The sequence below is a fragment of the Somniosus microcephalus genome, chromosome 6, assembly GCF_052327205.1.
Source record: "Somniosus microcephalus isolate GS21.2 chromosome 6, FLI_Smic_1.0, whole genome shotgun sequence".
NCBI lineage: Eukaryota > Metazoa > Chordata > Chondrichthyes > Squaliformes > Somniosidae > Somniosus > Somniosus microcephalus.
The window spans coordinates 61,043,633-61,065,098 of NC_140992.1; the positions used below are offsets into that span (position 1 = coordinate 61,043,633).

At 41.7% G+C, this 21,466-nt stretch overlaps 1 protein-coding gene across 1 annotated transcript in view; it reads left to right on the top strand.

The window, feature by feature from the left end:
• Positions 1–21,466, top strand: part of pex5la (peroxisomal biogenesis factor 5-like a) — a 250,138-nt gene that overhangs the window by 130,022 nt on the left and 98,650 nt on the right. The window contains exons 2-3 of the mRNA XM_085990260.1: positions 9,845–9,956; positions 16,154–16,363. Coding sequence (XP_085846386.1) covers positions 9,845–9,956; positions 16,154–16,363 — 322 coding nt within the window. The remainder of the gene's footprint in view (positions 1–9,844; positions 9,957–16,153; positions 16,364–21,466) is intronic.

Sequence of the window (21,466 nt, forward strand, 5' to 3'; positions counted from 1 at the left end):
TTAAATTTTAAAAAGGGGATTGTTTAAAAAGGATGTGTACCATGGTGATACCAGTGAAATGCATGGTGTGATTATGTATGCATACCTTAGCAGGCACAGGATGAATACACTTGATTGAATGTCACCGAGTCACTGCACTTAAGCAGACAATTCTGGAACTTAAGAAACTCCTCAATACAAATAACCCAGAATTTCTTCAAACTTAGCAGCACGTAGTTACAGTCAAAATGAGGATACATCCAGGATTGTTATATGTCCAACCAGGGAGGATGCAGTCCTAATCTGGTTCTAAGTAATGAAGCAGGACCAGTGACCTGAAGGTAGAAAAAGTTTAGGAAACAGTGACCAGGTCAGCTGGACTTGCTTAATAGCATCTGGTTCAAGTCCCACTCCAGGACTTGAGTACATAGACAATGGCAGTTCAGTGCATTTCTGAGGGAGTGTTGCACTGTTGAAGGAGTCCGCCTTTGGATGTGATATTAAATCAAAGCCTTGACTATCTGTTCCAGTGGTTCAAGTGGAAATTATAGATCCCATGGCACTTTTCAAAGCAGAGCAGGGAGTTTGACTAGTGTCTAGGCTAACATTTATTTTGCAACCAATTTCACCAAACAGATTAACTGTTGTTCAATTCATTAGGTGCTTATAAAACTGACTTTGACATTGTCACTACAGTTGTAATGTGAATGCATGCTAAATGAAAAATTTGGGAAAACAAATAGTGATTAATAATAGGATAGAAATAGATTTATTAGTATAAGGCACTACGTGCGAATTGGCTACCATCTTGCCTCGAGAACAACAGTGACTAGAGTTCAAAAATAATCCATTGGATATGAGGTGCTTTGGATATGCTGAGGATCTGATCAGGTGCTATATAAATGCAAATTCTTTATTTCTTTTCACTTTTGGTGATATCCTGCACTATAACTGTCACCTAAGTTTCTCGGTACAAAAATGACACCTTACCTTGTCATGTTTAAAAGCCTTTACTTTATCTTCAACACTTTTCTCATAGAAAGCCATTCTGTTGCAGGGATATTTTTGTACTCATCAAAGTGAGGGATATTTGCAGTAGGGAATTGAACATTTTTCTACTTTAGGTACCTACTGCCCCCTGCAGGTCAAGTATAACAAAGAGGTGCAGTATCTCAATCACAGAAGCGCACCTGCTGCGATGTGAATTTTTCAAGTTCCTGCTTCAGCCATCCTGTAACTTTCTAAAATATATTGCTAGTTTTTGATGAATTATGGACAGTTAATGCTGAGAATATAAAGGCAAAATGACAATGCACTAACCCACTATCTCATTTCACCTATCCTTTCTTCTCATTGGTTAAATGTTTTCCATCTTCAGAGTAGAACTTCTGCATGGAATCTCCCAATATACCTAATTAACTTAGAATCATAGAATCATACAGCACAGAAGGAGACCATTCGACACATCGTGCCTGTGCCAGCTCTATGAAAGAGCTATCAATTAGTCTGACTCCCCTGCTCTTTCCCCATAGCCCTGCAAATGTTTTCTTTTTTAGGTATCTATCCAGTTCCCTTTTGAAAGTTACTATTGAATCTGCTTCCACCACCCTTTCAGGTAATGCATTCCAGATCATCATAACTTGCTGAGTAAAACAATTTCTCTCCCTGGCTTTTTTGCCAATTATCTTAAATCTGTGTCCTCTGGTTACTGACCTTCCTACCAGTGGAAACAATTTCTCCCTATCTACTCTAGCAAAACCTCATGATTTTGAACATCTCTGTTAAATCTCCCCTTAACCTGCTTTGCTCTAAGGAGAATTGTTGTGTATGTACCTTTAAGAGAATAACTGGTCTCAGACTGCAGTACCGGCAGTGACCACCCCTGTATAAAAGGCGCTAGAGAGCCTCTGTTTGTTAGTTTCGTTATTGCCTTCCACCAGTAAAGATCTGTTTGTTTTCACTCCTGCTAGTCCGTGTCTCAATCATTCACGGACTTAACAAGAACAATCCCAGCTTCTCTAGTCTCTTTATATTACTGAATTCCCTCATCCCTGGTGCCATTCTGGTAAATCTCCTCTGCACCCTCTCAAATGACTTGACATCCTTTCTAAAGTGTGGTGCCCAGATTTGGACAGCTGAGTTCTAATCAGTGATTGAGTTATAAAGGTTTACCATAACTTCCTTGCTTTTGTACTCTGTGGCCGGGATCTTACCTGAAGAGGCGCGTTGGGAGCGGGACTGCTGCCTTTCAGGTTCTAGTCCCGCTCCCCAGCGATGTCTGACGCACAGACGCTATTTTGCGGGCTTGCCGGCCAATTAAGAGAAAGCCGGTGTCAGATGACATCAGTTGATGACGTGTCATCTGCCGGTTTTCTTAAAGGAGCCACCACCATTTCTTTTTGACATTTTTTCAGTGTTTGACAGCATTGAGGTGCTGCAAACACTGACAATCACTGCACAAAGGTGAGCCCTTGCATCCAGGCTCTCCAGTGACTCTCTCCTTAGGCTAAAACAGATGGCAGCTGCAAGTGAGGTTACAGAAGTGATCTGTCACTGGTGAGAGAGGTTCTCCCAATGAGATGGGACTACACAAACACTTCAAAGCTTGTCACATACAGAAAATTCTAAACACATTAAAAATGACTTTCCCAACATTTTCTTACCTCTGCAACTCACCAGTGTCCCATTAGATCCTTCACACCACTTCTGCAGCTGTCATCTATACACAAACATTACAGTAGACCCGCAGCACGCCACACTTACCCTGGCGGGCTTTCCCAACTTTGGGAAACCCGCAGTAGAAGTGTCAAAATTGGAAAAAGCCTCTTAACTGCCTGTTAACTACCTGTTAACAAGCAGTTAAGTGGCTATAATCCTCTTCCCGCCGCTCGGAGTCGGGTCCCTGTGCAAATCGGGGACCCGACTCCCGGGAAGATTGATTGGAGGTGGGTTGGAAGCAGGTTCAGAAACCGCTGCCAATCTTTTTGATTTTGCCAGCAGTCCCGTCTCCAAACCCGACCCCTGAGCACCGGCAAAATCGCCGCCTATGCCTCTGTTTATAAAGCCAAGGATCCCATATGCTTTGTTAACAGCTTTATCAACTTGTCCTGCCACCGTCAAAGATTTGTGTATGTACACTCCCATGTCTCTGTTCTTGCACCCCCTTTAAGATTGAACCATTTAGTTTATATTGCCTCTCCTCATTCTTTGTTCCAAAGTGCACCACTTCACACTTCTCTGCATTAAATTGCATCTGCTATGTATTTGCCGATTTCACCAGTCTGTCGATGTCTTCCTGCAGTCTGCTACTATACTCCTCACTGTTTACTATATTTCTAAACTTTGTGTCATCTGCAAACTTTGAAATTATGCCCTGTGTACCCATCCATAAATTGAGATTTATGCTATTTTCCCGGGTTTCTGATGAACTTCGATCAAAGTTGCAGTAAGATATCAGGAGAACTCCCATGGAAATTCCAGATGTTTGTGTTTTTCTTTTTTCTAATTAGTTATTTTCCATTTTGATTATACTTTTATTATTTGTGATTCATCTATTTTTTTAAATCAAAAAATGTGGTGACAACATTCTACATGTATTTTTTTTAAAAAAGGTTCTTTAAAAAACCTAAAGTACCATAAAAAGAAATGCAAATTCACCAACTTGGTGCAAATAAAAAATCAAATGAGGAACAAGATGAGAGGCACCCAATAACAGCCACGGCTGCTGGTGACCAGAAAGATGTCCATAACAAGCAGTTGAAAATTGGAAAAAGAATCTCCACCTATTAGCCGCCCGAGGCTGTCAAACGGATCTCAAATTGGCCAGAAATAATTGCCTATGCAAATCAGGGTACTGTGCTGGTTGTATGAACCCATTTTCAATTTTCAGTACCATATGGGTGTAGTGTGCGTAGAGTGGTGCTAGGCATAGCCTAGCCAGTGGTCCCTAGAGGCGGTGGATAAACTTGCCTTAGAGGATATGCTTGCCTTAGAGGCGGTGCAATGAAGGTTCACTAGATTGTTTCCTGGGACGAGAGGGTTGTCCTATGAGGAGAGATTGTGTAGATTGGGCCTATACTCTCTGGCGTTTAGAAGAATGAGAAGTGATCTCATTGAAACATACAAGATTCTGAGGGGGATTGATAGGATAGATGCTGAGAGATTGTTTCCCTTTGCTGGAGAGTCTAAAACTAGGGGGCATAGTCTCAGAAAATGGGTCAGCCTTTTAAGACGGAGATGAGGAGAAATTTTTTCACTCAGAGGGTTGTGAATCTTTGGAATTCTCTACCCCAAAGGGCTGTGGATGCTCGATCGTTGAGTATATTCAAGGCTGAGATTGATAGATTTTTGGACTCTAAGGGAATCAAGGGATATGGGGGGTAAGTGGAGCTGAGGTCGAAGGTCAGCCATGATCTTATTGAATGGCAGAGCAGGCTCGAGGGGCCGTATGGCCTACTCCTGCTCCTAGTTATTATGTTCTTAAAGGGACCATTGCAGGCAGTTCAAAAATAGATGTAAGAGTGAGTTTTGATTTTTAATGCTCCTCTAGGCCCCAAAAACACCTTCATATTGCAATAAAAACCTGGAAGTTCAGAAGCGCTGTAAGGGGGATAGAGAATGAAGAAGCGAAAGCAGCTTCACACTGAAGGAGATACCACCATGCCTGTTGAGGCAAATATCTCAAGCACCTCCCCCCTCCACTCATTAAAACAAATAGTTTATTCCTTCCACCCTGCTAAGGGAGAAACCAAAGACCATTCCTCCTCTGCTAAGGAAACAAATCACCCTCCCCAGCTAAAGCAAGAATCAGACAACTTCCACAAAGGCACAAATAATGACCCCCAGAGAAAACAAATTACCCCCCCCGCCCCACCCAACTGCTGAGGTGAGAATACGATGCTGCCACCCCCATAGCCCCTTACTGAGGTAAAATTCTCAGTAAGTCAACCCCAGCCCCTGTAACATAGAAACATAGAAGATAGGAGCAGGAGTAGGCCACTCGGCCCCTCGAGCCTGCTCCGCCATTCAATGCGATCATGGCTGATCATCCAAATTCAGTACCCTGTCCCTGCTTTCTCCCCATACCCCTTGATCCCTTTAGCCTCAAGAAATATATCCAACTCTTTCTTGAATATATTTAATGAATTGGCCTCTACTGCCTTCTGTGGTAGAGAATTCCACAGGTTCACCACTCTCTGGGTGAAGAAATTCTTCCAAATTTCTGTCCTAAATGGCCTACCCCTTATCCTTAGACTGTGACCCCTGGTTCTGGACTCCCCGACCATCGGGAACATCCTTCCTGCGTCTAGTCTATCCAGTCCTGTCAGAATTTTATAAGTTTCAATGAGATCCCCTCTCATTCTTCTAAACTCCAGCGAGTACAAGCCCAATCGTCCCAATCTCTCCTCATACGTCATTCCTGCCATCCCAGGTATCAGCCTGGTGAATCTTCGCTGAACTCCTTCCATGGCAAGAACATCCTTCCTCAGATAAGGCGACCAAAACTGCACACAATACTCAAGATGTGGTCTCACCAAGGCCCTGTAGAACTGCAGCAAGACATCCTTGTTCCTGTACTCAAACCCTCTCGCTACGAAGGCCAACATACCATTTGCCTTCTTAACCGCCTGCTGCACCTGCGTGCTTACCTTCAGCGACTGGTGCACAAGGACACCCGGGTCTCGTTGCACTTCCCCTTCTCCCAATCTTGCCATTCAGATAATAATCTTCCTTCTTGTTTTTGCCACCAAAGTGGATAACCTCACATTTATCCACGTTATATTGCATCTGCCATGCTTTTGCCCAATCACCCAACCTGTCCAAATCATCCTGGAGTTTCTCGGCATCTTCCTCACAGCACACACGCCCACCCAGCTTTGTGTTGTCTGCAAATTTGGAGATATTACATCTAGTTCCCTTGTCTAGATCATTAATATATATTGTGAATATCTGAGGTCCAAGGACCGATCCCTGCGGTACCTCACTAGTCACTGCCTGCCACTCGGAAAAAGAGCCGTTTATTCCAACTCTTTGCTTTCTGTCTGCCAGCCAGTTCTCTATCCAAGACAATACCTTGCCCCCAATCCCATGTGCCTTAACTTTACATGCTAATCTCTTATGCGGGACCTTATCGAAAGCCTTCTGAAAGTCCAAATACACCACATCCACTGGTTCTCCCTTATCTATTTTACCAGTTACATCCTCAAAAAATTCCAGTAGATTAGTCAAGCACGATTTACCTTTTGTAAATCCATGTTGACTTTGTCCGATCTTGTCACTGTTTTGCAAGTGCTCTGCTATTACATCTTTTATAATGGACTCTAGCATTTTCCCCACTACCGATGTCAGGCTTATCGGTCTGTAATTCCCCGTTTTCTCTCTACCACCTTTTTTGAATAATGGGATAACATTAGCTACCCTCCAATCCATGGGTACTGTTCCAGATTCCATCGAATGTTGGAAGATGATCAGCAATGCATCTACTATTTCTAGGGCACAGATGATGACACAGACACACAATGTAGATGACACAGAATTCACAGCCCTCCCCCTCTCCCCCACCACTGACACAATCAATCACATTCCCTCAGATTAAACAAAATTCAATCACTAGCACACCTTTGTTTCAAGCCCCTTTCTCCCTCTTTCCTGACCCTCCTTGTCTCCCCTATTCTCTCTGCATCTCCCTCAATGGCCTGAAGCACCTCACTGGACTTCATGAACATCTCAGGCTTGCGCACACCCTTACCCAATACATCACAGCCCAGCCTGCTTCAAAGAGCACAGTTATGCTGTGATGCTGATACAACATGACCAAGCAACCAGACTACAACTCCCAGAAAATACTGCATGGCCTCAAGTCCCAGCCTCTCTCATGCCCTATCTTTCAGCACTCAGCATCCCCAAGCCATATATTTTGCTACTTCCCCGATCATGGCTTTACTGCTTCCCACTGACAACTCCACTCTCTTGATTTACAAGTCCACTCAATCACATTCACTAATGCCGTTTTCCCTCCCAATTCGAATCCCTTCACCTCCAGATGCTCAGCCACCCTTAAATCAAGATCTCTCACTATCTTTGCCTTAGGCCAGGCTCAGACTTCACTGCTTGTTCCCTTCCCCTCCCCTTTAAAAAAATAATCAGTAAACATACTGATTGTTTTAATGAAAGAACTCTAAGAAATTTAGTCACAATTGATGCTTACGGTTACAGAGTGGCTGAAGCAGGCAGTGCAAAATTCCTGTCAATGCAGCAGGAGATGCTCTTCTGAGGTTAAGGGATAATTACTTCATTTAAAAAACTGTCTATTAAGTGCAAAGATAAATGTGATTTTGCACAGGTCAGCATTGTAAAGCAACAGAAGGAATCACAAGAGAATGATAAATGTGCACAAAGGTATTTTTTAACTGCAAGCTAAATGTTAGAGCATAAAGAAGACAACACCCTCCATTGTGTTGTGTGGCACGACCACCATGCTAAATGGGATAGATTCAGAACAGATCTAGCAGCTCAAAACTGGGCATCCATGAGGCGCTGTGGGCCATCAGCAGCAGCAGAATCGTATTCCACCACAATCTGTAACCTCAAGGCCCGGCATATCTCTCACTCTACCATTACCATCAAGCCAGGAGACCAACCCTGGTTCAATAAGGAGTGTAGAAGAGCATGCCAGGAGCAGCACCAGGCATACCTAAAAAATGAGGTGCCAACCTGGGGAAGCTGCAACACAGGACTACATGCATGCTTAAAAGCGGAAGCAGCATGCTATAGACAGGGCTAAGCAATCCCACAATGAACGGATCAGATCAAAGCTCTGCAGTCCTGCCACATCCAGTCGTGAATGGTGATGGACAATTAAACAACTAACAGGAGGAGGAGGCTCCATGAATATCCCCATCCTCAATGATGGTGGAGCCCAGCACGTGAGTGCAAAAGACAAGGCTGAAGCGTTTGCAACCATCTTCAGCCAGAAGTGCCGAGTGGATGATCCATATCGGCCTGCTCCTGAAGTCCCCGCCATCACAGAAGCCAGTCTTCAGCCAATTCAATTCACTCCACATGATATTAAGAAACGGCTGAGCACACTGGATACAGCAAAGGCTATGGCCCCGACAACATCCCAGCTATCGTGCTGAAGACTTGTGCTCCAGAACTAGCCATGCCTCTAGCCAAGCTGTTCCAGCACAGCTACAACACTGGCATCTATCCGACAATGTGGAAAACTGCCCAGGTATGTCCTGTCCACAAAAAGCAGGACAAATCCAATCCGGCCAATTACCGCCCCATCAGTCTACTCTCAATCATCAGCAACGTGATGGAAGGTGTCATCGACAGTGCTATCAAGCGGCACTCACTCACCAATAGCCTGCTCACTGATGCCCAGTTTGGGTTCCGCCAGGACCATTTGGCTCCAGACCGCATTACAGCATCAAGGAGCCCTAGTAAAACTGAAGTCAATGGGAATCGGGGAAAACTCTCCACTGGCTGGAGTCATACCTAGCACAAAGGAAGATGGTTTTGGTGGTTGGAGGTCAAGCATCACAGCCCCAGGACATCACTGCAGGAGTTCCTCAGGGCAGTGTCCTAGGCCCAACCATCTTCAGTTGCTACATCAATGACCTTCCCTCCAACAACACTCAAGAAGCTCAACACCATCCAGGACAAAGCAGCCCACTTGATTGGCACCCCATCCACCACCTTAAACATTCACTCCGTCCACCACCAGCGTACTGTGGCTGCAGTGTGTACCATCTACAAGATGCACTGCAGCAACTCATCAAGGCTTCTTCGGCAGCACCTCCCAAACCCGCGACCTCTTCCACCTAGGAGGACAAGGGCAGCAGGTACATGGGAACACCGCCACCTCCAAGTTCCCCTTCAAGTCACACACCATCCTGACTTAGAAGTATTTCGCCGATCCTTCATCATCGCTGGGTCAAAATCCTGGAACTCCCTACCTAACAGCACTGAGGGAGTACCACTTCACCACACGGACTGCAACGGTTCAAGAAGGTGGCTCACCACCACCTTCTCAAGGGCAACTAGGGATGGGCAATAAATGCTGGCCTTGCCAGCGATGCCCACATCCCATAAACGAATAAAAAAAATTAAAAATAACTTGATATAGAAACCAAACAAATGACAAATAATTAGGGGATTAATATTCGGTTTAATATTTTTAATTTATGTTTATTTTTGTGTCTGAGCAATGCTACAGGCGATAAACTAAATCAACGTTGCAGTTAGTTAAAGTTTTCCATTATGTTTCTATGCAACCCTTATTACAGTAGACAACATTAACAACATTTTAAAAACATTTCCAATATACCATCTTAGTTTAGGTCCCTTCATTGTGTCAGCTAATGTAACAAATCACTCAGTGTGATTATCATTGACTTCAAACCTGGAAAACTTTCATACATACTCCAACCTGCTGAGAAGCATATCAGTTTTCGACAGATGCTCCTCTCCAGCGGTTCAACCATTCACACTGACCAATGGTTTCACCACATCTTGCTTAAATCAGGCTTCAGTTACAATTGTAATAATACAGAATACAATACTACACTCACCACAAGCCATCAGAAAAGTGTCCTTGTGTTTACAGAACTAAAATATAGTTTGAACCAAAGAATATATAGCAATGTTTAAAGTTCTATTAAACCACATTGATTAATTGAACACAATGAAAACTTAGCCCATTTGTGGCTAAACATTTCTAAAGATAGCACAAACCAGAACCCCAGTTCAAACTGGCTAGCTTGAAATATTGATTTAACATTTTCATTGAAAGCTTGCTTTATAATTGAGCTCTCCCCCGCATCCTCCTCTGTTTGACTGCTTCTTTTATTTCTATTTTTAGCTGGTGAATGAACAACAGGAGAGTCGACCCCTCCTGAGCCCCTCGATTGACGATTTTCTACTTGAAGCAAAAGCTGACAGAGTTTCACGTACACCAACACCAAACATAGCAGGTGACCATTAACCTGACTATTACAAAGAAAAGGAATCTACCTCGTAATTTTATTTAAAATTATTTTTCCCAGTAACAATCCAGTGTATTTGTGATTTATTTGGGATTAATATGCAACAAAGAGTTAGCCACTATTTATGGAAATTGGAATTAAATTTTGTAATACAGGGGGTGATTAGGAAGTACCTGTAGTTAGTATTATGCAACAACTTTTTGTGATTTATATCATTAATGCTCAATTATTGAAAGTTTGTGTCTTTATTTAGAATGCAATCTGACATTAGGATAGCATATTTTAAAACTAGAATTACATAGAAATCACAAACAGAAACAGGCCATTCAGCCTAATCAATCCATCCATTTTGGTATTTATTCTCCACATGAAAAGCAATCATAATCTTATGTGCCCACTCGGTCCCCATATCCTTTTATTCCCATTTCCTTCAAAAACCTATCTGACCTGTTCCTAAATGTTGGCATGGTCTCTGCTTCAATCACTAGCTCTAGTCGAGCATTCCACAGCCTCTATGTAAAAAAAGTGTCTCCTACTCTCTATCCTAAATCTCTTATATTTAATTTTATATCAGTGTCCCTTTATGGTGCATTTTCAGCCTCACAGCCCCCTGTGTAAAAAAACTTTTTCTCCTGCTCTCTGCCCTAAATCTCTTACATTTAGTCTTATATCTATGTCCCCTCATTCTAAAGCTTTCAATCACTGAAAACAATCAGGGGGCACAAAGCAGGCAGTAGTGGATCGGCCGCCCGTTATACACCCTGCCCCATTTTCCTTTCCATTAGCTCTGAAAATATAAAATGCAAAACAATTTACCTGAAAGCCATTTTTGTGCATTTTATTATAACTATGTAATAATACATAATGTAAAGGTACAACACAAACAATTTCTTATATGTAGTCAATATAACTTTTATGAGCTAAAGCTGATTGAGAGATATTTAATGCTGGTGAGCTGTTGCAAAAACGATACAGATGCATGAACCAGCAAAAGTGTCAGAAAGTATTTGAGAAGTGACACGAATAGGCCATCTAATCATCAACATCTGGTTTGTTTGATGAATATTTAAAGTGTTAGCTTCTAGCCGTTTTCTCCATTGATTTATTGTTTGCTCTGCAGTTTTCTTTAATTTTTATATGAAGCAGTACAGTACAGGTCATTTAGTATCTAAGTTGTGTCATCTGATCTCATTAGCACGTCAATTGCATCCATAAATTGTTAATTCACATAGTGTACTGTATGCTAGAATGCCTACCAGAAATACACGAATAGGTGGCTCTTTAACCTCTGCTTCAGCGCCGTTTTAGTGTGATATCAAAATAGAACAGCTCTATTTTACATAAACATGAAGTCGTTATGCTCAAAATGAGGATTACCTCAATGCATAGTTAACACAGGACGTCATCCAGAAAACCAAAATTGTATGGTGAAGGTCCTTTAAATGCCAGGCATCTAGCTGATACACCAGCGTATGAATGTTTACCAGCGTATGAATGTTTATATGCACAAATGGTGAGAATCTGGGTCCTATATATATGTGTGTGTGTGAGTGTGTTTCATATATCTATTTTTCTATATTGTGCATATTTTAATATACACACATGCACATTTTTTTTTTCATTGCTCATGTTGAGTTAGAGGTTCTGCTGTTTTAAAACAATAGGAGGGTTACCATCAAAGTTTCATAGGGAATATGTTACAGGAAGTAAGTGACACTAAATGCAAAACTTTTAATATATTACTAGTCAATCTCTTGTGGTACTGCTCATGGGGAGGCAGGACCCAGTGTAGTCTTCAAGTGAAGCAGCTTTGGAGGGAGGGCGATAATTGGACCAGAACATGCAGAGGTCATCTATTCCCCATTTTAAAGTCAAACAGTCTATCCTTATTTTAATTTAATATTTTGAAATTTATGCTTTGATTATAATTCAAATCAAAATTGACATCAATTTGGGAAGCAGTGATGTAGAGTTGGGGCATACAAGTTTTTCTATAGTCAAGGCAGCTGGGAGATGTAAAATTGAGGTGCTGCAGCACCTCCACTTGTAGGAAGGCGTATCTTAGAAGTTTACATAGGCAGTTCCCAATATAAATGTGGAAATAGGAATTTATAATGGGAGAAAAGTTGACACAAAATTGTGACAATAACATGACATCAGGAAGTAAAGTTTTATGCACAGGAAGTGCACGCAGGCCTCAGTTTTTAATATATGATAGCTATACACACGGTATAAACAGATGTGCAAAACAGTGTTCTGAGTAGGTTTCAAGTGAAGAAATACCACATTTTCTTTTTTAAAAAGATGAGACAAACAGAGCGGTGCTGTCTTTTTGGCAATCAGAGTAGGAGTAGAAGTGAGGAAAGCCAGAGAAATTCTTAAGAAGAGGAACAAAATGGGAGTGAACATGGGCCAACCAGAGGGACTCCTCAGGAGTCACAGCAATCAAAGAGAGAATAGAGCAGGAGCAGCCTGGGAAGAAGCTGGGTCTGGCAAGTCTTCGAGTTGGACTAGCCAAACTAGCTGTACTTTATGAAGCCATTGCATTTAGCTCGATCTGTTTACTTTTGAATTTAACATGATCTACATTTATATTATGAGTGTAAGCGTCCACTTTTAAACCAATTGTCATAACGAGTATAATTGATCTTAACATGCAGTATCACTCAGGCTTATTAACATCTCAGGTAGGCAGTGAATAGTTCTGATCAATTTGTATTAAACAATTTGAAATAATTTGCTACTTTGGGATAATGGGCTAAATAAGTGAGAATCTGTATATTAGGCAAGCTAACGGGAAAAGAATACAGATTGTTTTTTAAAAAGTGTGTATTTAACTGGTATGTGCACTTAAATGGGTTTTGCGGTATTACCATAACCTGGATTTTCCCAAAAATCTTCTGTGACCATTTATTGATTAATTGCACATTTATGAAACACGGACATCTGTTGGCACCTTAGGTTGCCAGGAAGTTGCCCGAATGTGTCTTAGGCTTTCGGATGGTGAAACATGCTACATGATAAGTGTTCACATTATTGAGTGCCACCATAAAACCTCTTACACCCCTTCCACCATGTCAGAAATTATAAGACAAGACTTGTATTTGTGACAACAAAGCCCTTGGACACTGAACAAATCATTATGTGATCCATTGCATCCAAAAATGAAACCTGCTTTTCTTTGAGGAGTATTCAATAGTAACCAACTACCATCCATAAAATCTACAGTTGAATGTCAGCTTTAGGAGCTTATGTTGAGTACTGCTGCGAGGCAGTTCATGGGTCCAAAAGTGATTAATTAAATTATGTGAATGACAAGAACAGTAAGGGGGGCATTTTCCAGGGGTCAGCAGGTGCGAGCAGTGGCATGTCGGGTGAATTTAACATGATCTACATTCATATTATGAGTGTAAGCGTCCACGTTTCTTTTGACAGCAGGACCCCGCTGTCAACCCGCCTTTCCCAAATGTCGGGTCTGCCAGCGCTGAGCAGACCCAACACACAGTGGTGGGGGAGACAATTAAGGTCATTATGACCTTGTTAGCAGAGCATTAAGAACTATTTTCAGCTCACCTTCAGAGTTTACCAGGTCGCCCACAGGGTCCACACTGCTCGGAGATCACTTCAGGTAAGCAGGACAGGAGTTGAATGGCCATGGAATCACTTTATTACTTGACAGCTGCAAATGTTCTATAAAAGCTCCCATCTCACAGCTGTTCACTTTCCAAGCTCAGAAGCTGTTGCTTACTGCATTTGGAAGGCAGATTGAGCTTTATACTGGTTGCAAGTGTTTGGAGCAAACTCTCTATCCAGTGTCACCTCATTGGAACAACCTCTCTCACCATTGACAAATCACTTCTGTCATCTGAAATTCACTTGCCATCTATTACATCAGAATGGGTATGGTTTATACTGTCTCACCTTGGTCCTCAGAATCCCACCACGATCAGCCCCATCACCAGCAGCACCAGGCACACCAGCAGCACCAACAACAACATCAACCTTCTCCGCAATCAACTGATGCTGCACAGGACACAGGGCATCAGCACCCAACCACATTGCTGCCCAAGAGACCAGGGATGGCCTCACCATGGCCACATTTACTTCACTTTATGCTGCACGCCCTGGCTGCCACGTGATGCACCAGGTTGGCACCACCCCACACCAACACCATAAAGCATCCCTACAATGCCCAAGCCATTCCTTTCACACTCATTGCGGGGGATACTGTTATGCCTCACCATTCACTGCAACTCAGTAAGCCACTTCCAAAGGTGTACACAAACCTGTCCAAAAACGCAAAGTGTTCAAAATAAAGGTTTCAATGTTTGACACCACATTAACAGAAACTTTACATGAACATTGCATAAAACACCCAAGTGCCTGCCCTTGTGCGTTGTTAGTTGGTATGATTGCACTAGGATGAGGGTGAGTGTGAGGGGTGGCTAGTGAGATGGAGAAGTGATAATGTAGATAGAGAGGGATTAGTAGAGGTGCAAGGTATGTTGGTGTGAGTAACAATGTGCAGGAGTAGGGTAGGGAAGGCAAAGTGATGTGGATGTGATGAGTGGCACAGCAGGATGAGATTGAGTGTGGCTTGGCAGTAACGCTTCATGACCTACTGAGATCATTGAAAGGTTTGCGCCACTGCAGCCTGGTCCTCCTGACGATGACCCTGCTTGTGTCCTCCTGTGCAATAAGCAACCACGCTGCATTTGTCTCCTCGGGAGGTCTCTTCCGCCCATTGGAACAGAACGTCCCTGTTTGCTGTGACTCTCTCCATAAGCATATGGAGGGAGTCATGGGAGAGCCTGGGTGCAGCCGTGCACCTCTGTGCCGTGCTCATCAGTGTTTGCAGCACCTCAATGCTGTAAAATACTGACAGCACAAATGTCAAAATAAATTTGCGCATGGTCCCTTTAAGGAAACTGGCAAACGACGCATCAGCAAATGACATCGTCAGACCCACTTCCTTCAGTTGGCCAGCAAACATGCTGGAGCCAGCAACGAGGCCAGGACCCGTCACCGACCCGCCAAGGTTGGTAAAATCCAGCCCTAAGAGGGTAATTTTAACCTAACCTATCTGACAGGTAACTGACAGGATCGGATCTGCTGCCCGTTTTACACTCCGCCTGATTTTACTTCAATGGAAAGTAAAATCAGACAGATGTAAAAGGGAGGCAGATTCAATCCTGTTAGTTTCTCGCCTGGCAGATTAGGTTAAAATTACCCACTTTTAACAGTTTAAATCTTATCAAAGTACATCACATATTTTACTAGTACAGTATAACCTAAATATTTTGCCTCAAAACAACTGACAGGACTGAGGGAAAAAGTAAAGAATCAGTAGATAACTTGCGACTGGGGATATTTCTATAACCACTGTAATTGTGCTACAGATTTGCAATGAATACAAATTGGTAGAACAATTACAATCGAGGTAAGAACAGTGTCATTGTAGTTAAGACTACATTGTAAGTTAAGAGCAGAAAGTAGTAAGCATGAAATTATATTTTATGTATGCATTCCTGTAACCAATCAGATGAACAATTTAAAGTAAGACCTGTAAATTGATTTTTTACACAATGCATTTGGTTTTCTTATGAGGAGCAATTCTATGATCTGGGAAGCTGCAATTGCAGGAAGCGCAGGTTGAAGAATTAAGGCTGCAATGTTGTAGCCTTTTTCTCTGCCCCACAACCCTTCTGAGCTAGGCTTCCCCACTGGGAGAGAGGTATCACAGAATCACTGCTATAATTTATTATTGAATCTAATTATGTGTAACCTGCTTATAGGCAGAATTTTAAAATACCAGTAATTTATCCTAATTTTTATATAAAGATCACAGATAATTGCTACTGTTCATACTTCACGCTGCTGGCATGGAGTCTCATTTACCTGCAACTTATATCAGGTGCAACTGTATACAATTTTCCAGCCATTTCAAATAATGGGTGCAAAATTGTGCACAAAATGTGCCTGAAATTACAATATGTCTTGCTGGCAGGCAAAGATCCCTACTGGCAGTGCAAAGTTGGAAAATTACTCCTATAAAGTAATCTTTCAGAAAAAATTGACTGTAATACTATCGTCAAAATGTTCCCATAAGAAAACCAATGTAATTCAACTTTACTAAGGTTACCTTACTGTTCATTTACTTCTAATGACACCATTTAATATTACAGTTCTGTCACCGGCTTTGGATCTCTTGGACCTTACGGAGCCAGCTATGACAAGCAGTAGTAAGACAAAGAAATCTGATGTTACCTCAAGAAGTGAAGCAGCTAAACCTGCCTCCTTTAGGAAAGAGCCAGATGACACCGATCTAATCAAAGTAGAAATTGAGCAAAATATTCAGAATGTCAAAGCCCCACATAGACCATCTCTGGATGCTGGTATGAACTGAATGAATCCTGAATTATTTAATTTTATTCTGTAGACATTAACATTATTTTCACAGTTTCCATTATTTTCTACCTGTATATTGAAATTTTACACAAATTTTGCATTTTGCACAAAGTAAGCAACCATTAAAAAAAAAGCTCCTAAACTTACAAGGGCACTCAAGTTTTAGTTTAAAGCATAGCCCTTCATCAGAATTTTTGATTCTACACCTGAAACGTTAACTTGTCTGTTAACTTCTCTTAACTTCTCTTTATACTGTAGATGCTGACTGACCTGTTGAGTGTTCCAACATTTTCTGATTTTATTTCAGATTTCCAGCATCTACAGGTTTTTATTTTGTTTTTTTTTTTAACCAAGTTTTAGTTTTCATAATAAAAAGTCAACAAGTTTAATGTTTAAATTTTTTTTTTTAAATGTCAAATCAGCATTGTCCATAAAATAAATAGTAGTTATTTTTGCATTCATGAGAACATTCATAATCAATTCCTAAATTAACTTAGCAACACAGAAGGCAATGTTCTGTATTTCATGCATCCCTGTTTAAATACCTTGACAACAATACAGCTTCACAATGCAGAAGGTTAATTATATTTAACTCGTGAATTTATTTTTAGTCGAACAAATAAATAGTGGAACGAACAACTGAAATTCGAGTAAAACAAAAATAAAATACTGTGGATGCTGGAAATCTGAAATAAAAACAGAAAATGCTGGAAATACTCAGCAGGTCAGGCAGCATTGGTGGAAAGAGAAACAGAGTTAACGTTTCAGGTCGATGACCTTTCATCGACCTGATATGTTAGCTCTGTTTTTCCCTCCACAGATCCTGCTGAGTATTATCAGCATTTCTGTTTTATTACTGCAATTAGAGTAACTGATTGAAACCATACATACACAGCTATGTTATTCCTATGCATGTAAACATTGCATGTTTTATGAGTAGCAATATACTTATTATTGGAGACCAATGGGTAATTGACATCTACAACTTTATATTTCCTTGCAAAAACTGAATATGGATTTTTTTTAGACTGCTCCCATCATCATTTTAAACTATATTTCGGTATCCCTGGCTATCATCTTGCTTTTCCTAGAAATTCAATTTCTCTATTTTGGATGTCCAAAGTTGTTATTTGATCATCCTCATTGAAATTTCTAATGCATCTCTGCCACCGACCCCATGGTATCAGCACAGAAAAGAAAACTTCATGTATGCAATGTATAATGCTTTCAGTTACTTTAAAATATTTGTCTGCCATTCTCCTTCATGATGAATCCTTTTCAGTTTGGCAAGATTGACATGGACTCCCAAAAGCTTATACTGCCACAGGAAGTATGCTCTGTGGAGTGGCACTGATGGATTGTTAATGTTTTCTCATTCCATTGATGTGATATAATTTCACCAACCACAAGATCAATATTTCATGCTTTTTTTTATTATGGAAAATGTGGAAAAGCTCTCAGTAACCTCACATTGAAATGAAATATGTGAGCCACCTCCTGTAAAGCAGACTTTGTGGCCACCATTAGTCTGAATTAGGTGGCAATGCAAGACAACATAAAAGAGAATAAAAAGAAAGCCAGAGTAATTAACATTATCTCAAAAATCAAAGGAAAACCCATTACACATTATTAGATGTGTGTAAAACCAACCTAGACCAGGGATAAAATATGCATGTTATGATGGAATATGAAACAAAATTGGTTAAGTGGAAGGTGTTAATAAATATAAATAAATTAAATGAGCTGAGAAAACAGAGAATAATAAAGGCCATCATTCCAGCAACAGGGTTATACTTTGGATACCTGGTGGAGTACCAGTCCCCGAATCTGCATAAATGGATTTACTTAGAGAACCAGCTTTGATCTTGATTTCAAGAAAAATGGGCGTTCTAGGATAGATGATGCAGGTTGTCCATTGATGCATTGTACAATTATTTGAAAATATCAAATGTATCGTTGTATCAGTATGTGATATGGCACACAATCTAGAAATTGGATAGGTCCACGCAACATTGACATTGCAGCCTGAGATATTTCAATCAGTATATTTCTTCAATCCTCTTACTGAAAATTAAATGCCGAAAGATTCATTTTACGAAAAAAAAGTGTTATTTCTGAAGGGGTTTTACTTTGAGGTTGGCTCACTTTTGAGTCACTAAAGTTTTATATGGGGCTGAATTTTCAGGTCTCCCATCCAATGGAAACAAGGATATAGCGACCTAAAATGGAGTGTTAGAACTTAGCGCCCTGTTGCCACCGTCACAGTGGTTGCCGCCATTTTGCTTGGGTCCTGCGAGTCTGAAGAGGGCACCCAGCTGATCAAAATGACGTCAGTAGACCCAATGCCATTTTTGGCTGAGCTGGGTGGAGCGTGCAACGTGCCTAAATTGAGCCTTGGGCCTCACTAACATTTATATGTGAGCTGCCGGAGTCACTTGCCTCGCTGGTAGTGGACAATGGGGAGTGGGCAGTGGGGGTTGGCCCCACTGTGGAGTCGGGGAAGCAGACAGGGTCGCTGAAGAGTTCTGAGTGAGACAGGCTCGGCACCTGCTCAGCACATCATAAACAAATTTTAGAGAGCTCCATCAACAGGCATTGGGCCCCTAATTAACATATGTATGGGGCCTAATACAAATTTTAGTCAGCCGCCCGAAACGCCTGCAAAGCCGTCTACACCACTGTGAGGCGCTTGTAATGCAGACTCTGATTAGGCGTGGGGTGTTGCACCTCAAAATTGGTCTTTATGCCCCCGTTTTCTACCTGGAAAATGGCCATAACAAGGACCAATTTCTGCCCCATTACTAATCAAGTGGAGTTTCTTTGGACTTTTAAGATAATTCTCTTAAATACCTGCTGTTTCCTTTTCAGTTAGTGCGCTAATAAATATTTCACCTTTGTCAGCATTTGCTGCTTAGTTGTAGTGTATGTGAAGCACTACAACAATGAGAACATTTTCAAGGTAATCATTAAAAACCTTTCATTTCAGTGTGAAATTGGTGAATTCCCTGCCACATGGATTTTTTACTCAATTGTCTTTTCTGTGAAAAATGTATGGTATTTATGAGTTTTTATTAAGTATCTCTAAATGAGGGAGGTGATAAAATTACATTTTGCAGCATTACCCATTCTTACTACAAAGTTATTTTATTCTAATTTGATCTTTTCTAAAGAATTGGTACAACTTACTGTTAGGATTGGTGCTTCTACCTTCTTTCTTTCGATGATAATTTGCTGTACATTATGCAGCTACGCCAGTATTACTACTTTGCCCTTAAGTCATGAAAAATGCATTGAAGGGCAAACCTAAATTTAATTCAAAGATGAATGGTCGGTTGCCATTCTTGTTTGTATTTGGCCTTTACCCATTCGACCAATAATTGATGTCGGAAACTGCAAGTATCTGACCAAGATTGTGCCCATTTTGCCTTTCTTCTTCATCAGCAGCATCAAAGTTCTTTTAGGAAATGTTTGTCTTTTACTTATTCCGATAATACATTATATTACAGCTATTTGATCTTTTTATATATTATGCATATTTTTCACAACTTTTTTTCCCTTTTTAGTTCCCCCATCTCCTGCAACCTCTGCTACATTGTATTGAGGATAGGGTAGTCTACAACACTGATTTTTTACGGCCAATGTTAGCTGAATGACAAGAAATGTGCTTTTATGGAACCGGAATAGTTTTATGCCAGTTCCTTATTCTCCCTCCCCAGAGACAAAGTAATTACCCATCAAGTGTCAGACAGGCTTAGTTGTAGCACTCTCACCTCTGAGTGAGATGGTTTTAAGGCGGCAAAATTCCCCTTGTTTGCGCCTCCGATGGGAGGCGCTAATGGGGCACAAATGGCTTTGCACCCCCCCCCTCCCCCGAGGCGATAACCGCGCCTCCCGCGAAATTTGGCGGGAGGTTAGCGGTGGCGCTACCGGGTAGTACACCGATCTTCTGCACCCGAAGATCATGACATCATCTCGGGCACAGCACCCCGGTAAGCGCCTCGGAAGAAAAATTCACAATCGCGCCCCTCAGCAGCACCGGCGATGTTACCGACTGCTGCAGGGGTCGCGAACGTTGAGACCGACCGCTCGCAGAGCGCAACTTAAAAGGCGTGGTGGGCGGCCGGCCAAAAAAATCTGCCGATTGTTTTTTTAATATTAATTTTCGGCCACCTGTCGCGGCGTCCGTGCTGCAACCGGTCAGCCCGGCACTCTGCATGAGTGGCCCACATATCTAAAAATAAACCTGCAGAGCTCGCAGTGTGGGGTCCTTCCCTTTAATGCAGGGAAGATCCCCGCAACACGGCAGTGCCGCGCTAGGCCACACGTGGCGCTGCTGAGCACTTTTCCCCAGATCGGGACATTCCCCAACTCTTGCGCATCAAGAGGCGAGTGGTGCGCTTGATTTAGCGTTCCACTTCCCTCTTGGAAGAAAAAATGGGAATTTAACTAATGTTTGAAAAGGTTAGCGCCTGCCGCTAACTTTCCAAATATTTTTTTATTTAGTGCCCCAAACGGAATTTCACCCCCTAAGTGCATAATATAGGTTGACACTTCGATGCAGTACATTGTTAAGAGGTGACACATTTGAGATTACAAAGTATTTACAGCACAGAAACCAGCCATTCGGCCCAACAGGTCCAGTGTTGTCAAACCAAGGCCCAAACTGTCTCTTTGGATTGAACCCATGGCACTATTTGAAGATGATCAGGGAGTTTTCCCAGAATTCTGACCAATGCTCATCCCTCCACCAGTACTGCCAAAACAGATGAACTAGTATTTTATCTAATTTGCTGTTGTTGTACCTAGCAGCCATGTTTGTCTATAAAACAAGAGCAACTACACTTCAAAAGGTAATTAATTGACTGTGAAGCATTTTAAGACGTCCTAAGGATGTGAAAGACTCTATATAAACGCAGGTTTTGTTATTCTTTCATCATTTCTGTACTGCTGTGCTATGCACGATGTAGGGGGCCTAGCCAAGAATGAGCAAATACATCAGATGAGGACAACCAAGCCTGGATGTTAGGGTTAAGCTACAAATTTGATGGTCCGGTTGCAGCCCTTTTGTTTACCACAAATACTACCAGGCT